Here is a 9,794-nt window from a genome sequence, read left to right on the forward strand (position 1 = left end):
TGCTTGAGCAGTATACTAGTTCATACCAACCTGAAGTGAGATTGTGAAGAAGAGATTGCATATTCCAATAGATCTGCTACTGCAAAGTCCATGAACTGTGGTGCACTGACTTCCTCTTTTAACTCACCAACCAGGAGTACACTTGTACACATCTTACTAGAGTACAATTCCAAGTGTAATGTGCAGCAGGTGCTTGATATGTCATAATATTCCCAAGTCTCGTCACTGGTGCTATATGTTGGATACTGCTTCCTGATAATAACCTAGCACAATATACAAAATTACAATGATAACATTCTCAGCTTGCAAACAGCCATATCCCTCAGATAAACCTTTGTTGTTATCTCCAAAGGTAACCAGGGGGCCAGCTTTCTCAACCACATTTGATAGCAGGGCTCTATCTCCGGTCAAATGTCTTGATGATCCACTGTCAAGAATCCACACTACCGGTTATACTTGTTTAATGCCCTGCACTACAAATGGATTAGACCTTCTTCAGAACCCAAACTTGGTTGGGCCCGGCATACTTGTAGAGCTGTCCTTTATCAGGCAAAACAACATTTTTAATTTTAATTGTCTCAACTTTCTCAATGACTGAACATTTGACCTTGTAAACAGCCTTAACAAATTTCTGTTTAAGCTTAGGCACAAATGTCTCCTTTCTAGCCTTAGAAGGACTGGCAGTCTTAGACCTATCATGCTTCTTGTTATTCACATGCTGACGAGGAGTAGTCTTATCATTAGACACATGCTTACCATTAAAATAAGCATATATCATATTAAAAGCACAAGACATACAATTAGCAACACCACATGCTTTATGAGAGTGATTAACAGCAGGCAATTTATGCATGGTAGACATGGCATTATTGTTATCCAACTCATGTGTGTCTGAGTTAGTCTCAGTTGCTTTCACAACTTTGACTGGAACTTTCGACTCACTTAACTTGGAAACAATCTTCTCATTAGCATGATCCTTAGCACGTATTTCTTCTTGAATAACAGAAGAGGTTGCATCAAATGGTTCAGCAATTGATGCTTTATAGAGGGGTTCATCAACACCCTTAAGCACATATGGTACTTCCCTCCCTTTAGCACATACATGAGGAGGGGAGTTTATGCCTAATTCTCCAATAGCAGCATTGTAATCATAACCTATTCCAGATGTTTGATTAACAGCTTGCTTACTGTAGAACTCTTTAGCCTTCGAACAAGAATTGAAGTAGGCTCTAACCTTAGTCTCAAGACCGGTGCTCTTGTCTTTGAGAATAGTTTAGAGTTTTCTATAACAGTCAACTCTATTCTCTAGAAAAGATACCTGTTCTTTTAATTTGTCTTGATTAATGTGCACAAGTCTTAATTCATTGACCTCTTTCTCAAGGTCTGTGATCTGTAAACTTAACAGTTCATTATGACGACGTGCACAATCTAAGTTACCTCTTAGATGATAAACCATTTCAGCATCAGAAAGTTTTACCTCTTTTCTTGACGATGAAGCTTTTCCATCAATAGCCATAAGAGCAAGATTTCCTTCTTCTTCATCTTCACTATCAGTATCATCCCAGCTTTTTCCCTTTGCCAGATAAGCCCTTTCAGAGTTCTTTCTTACTTGCTTTGGCTTCCTACATTTTGTGGCAAAGTGTCCCAACTCATTGCAGTTATAGCATCTAATGGTGCTCCGATCAACCATCCCTGTTTTGTACCCACCACTGCTGGTGTTAGAGGATGAAGATCCACCTTTCTGGAATTTGTTGTAGTTGGACTTGTACTTAAGCTTGAGATTCTTCTTGAATCTGACATGGGAGAATCTCTTGACAATTTGGGCCATTGACTCATCTTCCAATTGCTCCAGCTCTTCCAAGGAATAAAAATCATCTCTTGATTGATTTGTAGTAGGAGGATCATATTCTGCTACTAACATATTTTCCTCAGCCTTGGAACACTGTACCATTCTCTCCAATTGTTGAGATTGCTGTTGTTGTTGACCTTCAGCTACAAGTGCAGTAGATGTGCTGACCATTCTATCCTTCCCGTAGACTTCCTTCTGTTGAATCTGCTCCAACTCATAGGTTTTTAACACTCCATAGAGCCTGTCCAAAGAAATCTCACTCAGATCTCTAGCTTCTCTAATGACAGTGATTCTATGTTCAAGATGAGCTGGCAGTGTTAAAAGGAACTTTTTGTTGACCTCCCTGATTGAATAATACTTTCCATTGATGTTCAGGTTGTTGATCAACGCATTGTACCTCTCAAACACTTCAGTAATTCCTTCTCCTGGATTTGATTTGAAATGTTCATATTCAGAGGTTAGGATTTCCAACTTGTTCTCCCTAACTTCCTCTGTGCCTTCATTAATTACCTCAATAGTTTCCCACATGTGTTTAGAATTTTTACAGTTCATCACATGTCTGTTCATCAAGGGATCAAGGGAATCAATTAATATTAATTGAAGGCTGGCATCCAAGGAGGCTTCTTCTTTCTCAGCAGGAGTAAAATCTTCAGGCTCTTTTGGATAGGTTCTAGCTTTAGTAGTCACCACACCATCTATTATTACCTCCGGTTCAATAACCATCGGAGTTTTTATACCCTTCTTTAACAAGTTTGAATATTTGGGATTTGCAACTTGTAAGAATAATAGCATCTTCTTCTTCCACATGATATAATTCTCTTTATCAAATTGTGGAATTTTAACGGTTCCAACTTTATGTGAAGTCATTATGAATTTTTGAATAAATAAAAATTCAAGGAGTTGAAAAATCACAAAAGTATAGGATCTTGATTTGTTCGTTAATCAGAAGGCTCTGATACCAATTGTTAGGTCCCAATGTGTTTGTAGAAGGGGGGGTTGAATACAAACAGTACCGAATAATCGAATTAAATGCGGAATAAAAAATATGAAACAAAATTCAAGTTAAATAAGAATATTATTAAACTTGAAAGGTGTTACAACAACTGTATCGATTACAAGGAATTAATCTCAAATTAATTATCACAAATTTAGAATAAATTCGACATGAACTTTTTCTATTTTTGCAATAATTAGAATCAAATGCTAAACGCGATTTGAGATTAAGTTCTAGGGATTTTAATCAGCTAGATTGTTACACAAGAACAAGATAAATAATTCTAGTGGTTGAATTTAACATTAACAAACTAGAATTTAATCTTGATGATTTGCAGATGAAGAATAAAATGTTTCAAGGCGGCTGCTTTCTTTTTTGTTCTTGGATGTTTTCTGTGTTTTTTTGAATGACTTGGTCTTCTGCTTCTTTTATCAAACAGCCGAATGGAAAATTGATCTGGTATGACAATCCTTTGCTCAGTAAGACTTTCGGTGTGACAATCTTTAGAGCTAGCAAGACAATCAAAATGAACTAGCAAGACTTTCGGTATGACTATTGATTGTCATACCGATTGTCATATTAATTCAAATGAATTGTCTTGCTGAATTAATAAGTGATTTTAATCTAAATAATAATTCTATCAAGACACTCAACTGAATTAGCATGACTTTCGGTATGACTATCAATTGTCATACCGATTGTCATACTAGTACAATCAGTTGTCTTTTTAGAATTAAAACAGATTTTAACCAAATAAAAATTCTGAAAACCTTAATATTAATTCTGAATTAATTAATCAATTAATTGAATTAATCAATAAATTAATCTTTGCAGATATAATTTATTTTCTTAATTAAATTATATGACTTAATTAATTAATAGAAAATTAATACTAACCCTGAGCAACATCCATTCTTCTGACAATCTTCTGAAAATTACTGAGAATTATGAATCAATTCCACCACTTCAATGTTGACACTCGATGTACTGTCTGGTTCATGAGTGACTAACTTCCGTGACGTTTCTTCATGTCTTGACTTTGACACTTTGATTTTCTTCAGATTAAATCCTTGTAATTAATGATACTCTGACGAGATCTCTGTCACTTGATTAAATCCACGATCTTGATTTATATCACTGAGGCATGATCAACTTCTTGAACTTCTTCCAGTGAATTAACTCCTCAAGTCTGTAGATGAACCTTGTTTCTGAATCCTTTGACAGATATTACTTTGCGAGATCTCTCTGACGGTTGATCCACTATTTACTTATTACATTCTTATTTGAGTTGAGTTGAATCCTCGAATATACAAATAGGTCTATGACATATGACTTACAATCATTGTCAGAAATTTCTTCTGCTGTTTCTCACATCTAAACATTACCGTTGCATCTTCCGCAGTTCGTAATTTCACTTTCTTGTTCGCACAATTGATTTGGGCATTATGACAAACTAACTAATTCATCCCTAAAATAACATCAAACTCTCCTAACTTGGAAGGAATAAAGTCTACAAAGAAATGATGTCCGGCTATTTCGATATCGCACTCGGAACATACTTGGTCTACAGGAACTTGATCGTAATTTGCTAATTTTATAATTAATGTCTCACCCAACCATTCAGTTTCGCAATATATCTTATCAATGAATTCTTCAAAAATAAAAGATCTTGTAGCTCCAGAATCAATCAATACTTTTGCATCTACGGAATTCACAAAAAGCGTACCTGTAATCACACTATGACTCTACACAACTTCCTTCATTGTCATGTTAAAAGTTCTTGCTCTAGGCTGATTGTACTGTGGTGGTGGAGGTAATACCAACACTTTCAGAACACTAGCTGCCATAGCTGGTCCTCTACAATCCCTAGCAACATGTCCTTTCTTCCCACACTGGAAATAAGTAACTTCTGTTCTTCCCGCTGGACATTCATTAGAGTAGTGCCCTTTCTGTTTGCATCTGAAGCATGTCACATTGGCCTTGATACAGACGCCTGTATGTTTCTGACCACATGTTTTGCAGTACGGTAGTGGGGTTCTGATAATTCCCTACTGATTGGGAGCTTGGAAATGATTACCAGCTCTCTAGTTGCCTTCTCATGTCCTTTTGAAGTTTATACTTGTCCAGGCTTGGAATCCCGGCTTCCTGTTGGAATGGTTCTGAAAATTTCCTTGTCCCTTTTCCTTTTGGGTCCTTTCACTTTCCCCTCCAATATTCATAGCTTTCTGGACCACGGCGGTGTAAGTTGTCAATTCGAAAACTGCAACTCGACTGCGAATCCATGGTTGTAATCCCTGTTGAAATCGTTGAGCCCGTTTCTCTTCAGTATCCACTTGCTCTAAAACAAACCTAGCCAATTTAGTAAACTTGGCTTCGTATTCTGTCACAGACATATTCCCTTGCTTCAGTTCTAAGAACTTAATTTCCATCCAGTTCTTCACATAATGAGGAAAATATTTCTCCAGAAATAACTCTTTAAACCTATCCCAAGTCACAATATCTTCACCCTCTAAGGCTTTCCTGCATTCCCACCAATAATTTGTTTCTCCTTCCAGGAAATAGCTAGCAAAAATAGTCTTTTGATCCTCTTCAACTTTCACAAGTGCAAATGATTTCTCTATTTCTTTTAGCGAAGTCCTAGCCTTAGTAGAATCTACTGTACCCTCAAACTTTGGAGGCTTAACTGACTGAAACTGCTTAAAGGTAACGACAGGCACAACTGGTGGTAACTGAGGTTTAGGACGAGGTGGTTGTTGTAGCATCTGTTGCTGAATCTATTGTTGTTGTTGTTGTTATTGCTGTATCATTACCATCTATTGTTGTATCAGATGGAAAATTTGGTTCATAGTATCATTCGTCTATCCCTCAGAGTTACTGTTGGAGGTTTCAGTTCTGGTCTTTCTTTTTGGTGCCATTTTCTGATAATAAAACAAATAATTCTTTTTAATAATTTATGAAACAATTGAGGATAGATAAAGAAACAATTTATCTGGTATTAACGAAGTTGCGAACGCTCTCTAATAAGAGTGAGTGAGTGCCCAAAAGGGTACTCCGAATGATTCAAGCAAGTGAAACTGCTGAACTACCTTACCACTTGACTAAAGTCTGTTTTCTTCATCGAATAGCGCCCTACCTTACCAGTAAGGGAAAAACCCTAAACTAAAAAGAAATAATGGATAATGGAAGGAAAATAATTTGACTGATATTAACACAAGAAATTTAAATGATTTGAAATTTAAACAGTCAGTTGAAATGATTTTGTAACTTGAAATAAAAATGATGGTACACTGTTTTAGATTAAACAGAATTTAAAATATGAAAAACTGTAAAACAATAAAATAAATGTAAATGCTGTAAAACTGAAATTTAAATAAAAAAAAGAAAAAGTTGAAAAAGTTTATTATACATATATATATATGACACCAGCCTCAAGTGTAAGTGCTTGATACAAAAAGTCTCGGTCAGATCTGTCATGGCTACTGCTATTACAAGTCAAACTAGATACTACACACACACATAGCTAACTACACTATACTACGCTGCATCTATCTACATATGTCACATATAATACACAACTAGTCTCCTGCTGTCAAATCTCAAAACCCTGGCGGAATGCGCCTCAACTCATCCTGAAGTATCTGAATAACCAACTGTTGCAAACGGGTAGCTCTATGATACTCTGCAGAGGAGTGCGGCCCATCATGCATCAAAGCATCCAACTCTAAAGTAGCACTCATCACTGTCGAATTGAAGTCTCTTCCTCATCATGTATTCTGGCTGAAGTGCACCTAACGGTCCTCTATCTCTCTGATCAAACAAACCCATGATCTCCCTGCACTGAGATCTCTAATACTCAACATCCTCTCTAACAACACTGTACTCATGGTATGGAACCATATGAGGCTCTGCAACATGTCCCACAGACTCTTGTGATGGAACTCTCGGTATCCCTGCAGCACCCTGCTGTGGTAAACCCAACTGTAATCCCCCATCATACTCATCCATCCCCTCAACCAGGGAGATCTGAAACACCTCTGGCTCTGGGGAAAGCACCTGTATAGGAGGTAATACTGCTGGTGGAAACTCTGGCTCAATCTATGGAATGAACTGATACTCTATCGGAAGTGGAGGTGGAAGCAACAGCTCAAAGAACTCTAATGGATCAAACATCTCTATCGGATCTGGTATTTGCTCTAGAGCTGGTGGTGCTGGCTCCTGAGGTAGTGGTGGTAGTGGTGGTGGTGGTGGAAGTGGTGGAAACACATGTGTTGACACTGGTGGTATAGCTGGTGCACCTAGTCCAGTAACCGTCCGTTCGAAAGATCCTGATGATGCCATCTGATAATATAACAAGGAAAGAAAAATGGTCACTTAACAATCCTAGAACTTATATCTTCTGAATCTAGACTTATCTAATCCTAACACTACTCTTCCTATCTTTCTATTTTTATCTTATGTGATCTTCCTATCTTATCCTAATCCTAATCCTAATGTTCTAGTTTTCAGGGACCTAACCTATAGCTCTGATGCCAAACCTGTAACGCCCTCCAGACCCGGGGTATAAGTCTGAGGGTTACCAGCACATCACCAAACCTAAACAACCTGTATGATAATTAAGCAGAGATATATATATATATATATATAAACCCCTTTAACACTAACCAGGATCTTTTTAGGTTGAAGTATAAAAACAAGAACCACTATCTAACTTTATTACAAACCAAATTTAAAATCTCACAAACACTCTTTATTACAAGCCATTGTCTAACAAGTTTTATACTACTTTTCTCATTTATTCAAACCCACCCATTAACTATCTACACTACACCTGCTCAGTCAACTCAAAGCTTTCTTTTTGGATCGGGATCAACACCTTTGGTATGAGAGGGTCCCGCGACTTGACTCGCTTCTTTATCACTCGAGTCCTGATAGGTTTTATTTTCCTTCTTAACTGAAAACAATAAGGTGAATAACAACAAGAAAGGGGTGAGCCATAAGTTGCTCAACAAGTCCGCAATATATAATCAGTGTTATAATAAGTTAAATGAACCGGTAATTTGGTTACATCTGCAAGGTATAACCTCGCGAGAAAAGAACTAAGGCCACTATCGGAGAATAACAAATGACCTAAATTGGACACAAGTTCGCACCTATATCCTGCTGATCAGCTAGGATACAGTGCAGATCTTTATCTCAATATATAGATCCATTCGGGTACCCAGGCTCTACAGCCCATCTCAAGGATCCGGTTATGTCCTGTTCCTTAGGATTAATTGTAAACATGATCCCAATCGTCTCTATCCAGTCCATAGAGGAGCAACCGGAACAATCGGTATGCTTTGATTTATTCCAACACCAAAATATATCAATATATGTGTATAACTATTGGAATATTAATAGAGGATTCAACTAAAAAGTAGAAATCAGGAATCGAAATGAAATATGAATTAAAGAATAATAACTATGTATCAGCGTTTGTACACATGAATCATAAGTGTGCAATTACGATAAGAATCTAAAGTAATTTCACTATTCTGAAATTAGAATAGGGGAAAAAAACTTGCCTTTCACGCGATCTACTCCAAGTACTTCACCGACGTCTATCACCGGCTCGACTCGCCTTGTTGGTTTCGCTTCTATCAAATAAATAGACTTATTTAGTCATCTTATATCTCCATCGCGTCTCAAACCTACTTCACATAGCCCTTATCGTCTACCTATACGCGTATTATTGATTCGTACATTAATTATTAGCAGATAAGACTCGATTAACCACATAATTCACATAAGCATATAAGTCACATTGTCATTCTAGATTCTGAATAATTTTTAAAATCAAAATCGACTCGCTATTCGCTTAACTGAACAATATCTAACTGGTATCCTATTTTTCAGAATTTATTGGACTAGTCCCTATATGCAATAAGGCTTACAAGTAATCAAATATCGAAAGTCAACTAGTTTCTAAAAAAAATTAGGATTTAAAACTATTTTTAATGAAAACATATCATTTTTCTAAGTCAAAGGGCTTTCGTTCCACTCGAATCGGATAAACGGTTCAATTATTATCCGATAAATCAATTTATTATTCAATACAAATAATTATTATTAATTATAAAACCTTAAAATATTTTTTAAATAATTATTTGGGAAAATCCAAATTAAAAATGATTTTTCCATAATTTTTGGAATTAAAATTAATTTATTATGATTTATTGAAAATTATTTGATTAATTATCAAAATAATTAATCATTTTTAAATAATTAATAAATAATAAATAAATAATTAAAAATAATAATTAAAGATATAAGTAATTTCGATTTTTACAAAATATTTCAGAATTATTTATAATATAAATCAATTAATTAAATAAATAATCAATTTATAAAATAAATAAAAACTGATTTTATAAGTAATAAAAAAAATAATTTCTCAGAAACACTTGTCAGGAAACCAACTCTGACAAAAACGGATCAAACACGGATTAATACACGTCAAACGGGTCAAAATCCGGGTCTTGAAGAACACGCCGGATTTTGCCCAGAATCCGGTCACCGGAGCAGACTCCGGTGGCCCATTTTCAGGCCAAAATCGATATCGTTTGGTCTGCTTCTTGACTAGGATCAACAATACAAACACACCGTTTAGTCACCGGAATCATCCCTGAATATCAATCTCCGATCAAACAGACATAAACTCCGGCCAAGTATCAATTTTCTTCATTCCTACATGAAACTTTGATTTTAAGAGCTTAAATCAAAGCTTGTGAACTGTATAATTAAAACCCTAACATCTAAGGAACCAAATATTCACCAAAATAAAAAATGTATAAATTAAAAATTGAACATAAACCCTTGAAATCGAATATTACTATCTAGGAATCGTTCATTCAATTAAACACCGTGAATCGACTGTAAATCATCATAGGAAGCTATATCAATCATCAAATC

At 35.8% G+C, this 9,794-nt stretch overlaps 1 protein-coding gene across 1 annotated transcript; it reads right to left on the minus strand.

Moving 5' to 3' along the window:
• Positions 1 to 4,588: 4,588 nt before the first annotated feature.
• LOC141665632 (uncharacterized) lies at positions 4,589 to 5,605 on the minus strand. Its single transcript, XM_074471617.1, has 2 exons — positions 4,963 to 5,605; positions 4,589 to 4,836 (listed from the first exon to the last, which is right to left on the minus strand). Exons 1-2 carry the CDS (start codon positions 5,603 to 5,605, stop codon positions 4,589 to 4,591), a joined length of 891 nt encoding a protein of 296 aa, XP_074327718.1.
• Between the last annotated feature and the right edge of the window lie 4,189 nt (positions 5,606 to 9,794).

The sequence above is a fragment of the Apium graveolens genome, chromosome 6 (assembly GCF_009905375.1).
Source record: "Apium graveolens cultivar Ventura chromosome 6, ASM990537v1, whole genome shotgun sequence".
Lineage (NCBI taxonomy): Eukaryota > Viridiplantae > Streptophyta > Magnoliopsida > Apiales > Apiaceae > Apium > Apium graveolens.

Bases quoted from the DNA above. Each gene is read 5' to 3' on its own strand.
- LOC141665632 (XM_074471617.1), bottom strand. From the start codon at position 5,605: ATGCTACAACAACCACCTCGTCCTAAACCTCAGTTACCACCAGTTGTG. The intron at 4,837-4,962 runs GTATAAACTTCA...AGAAACATACAG, and splicing joins GGGATTCCAAGCCTGGACAA to GCGTCTGTATCAAGGCCAAT.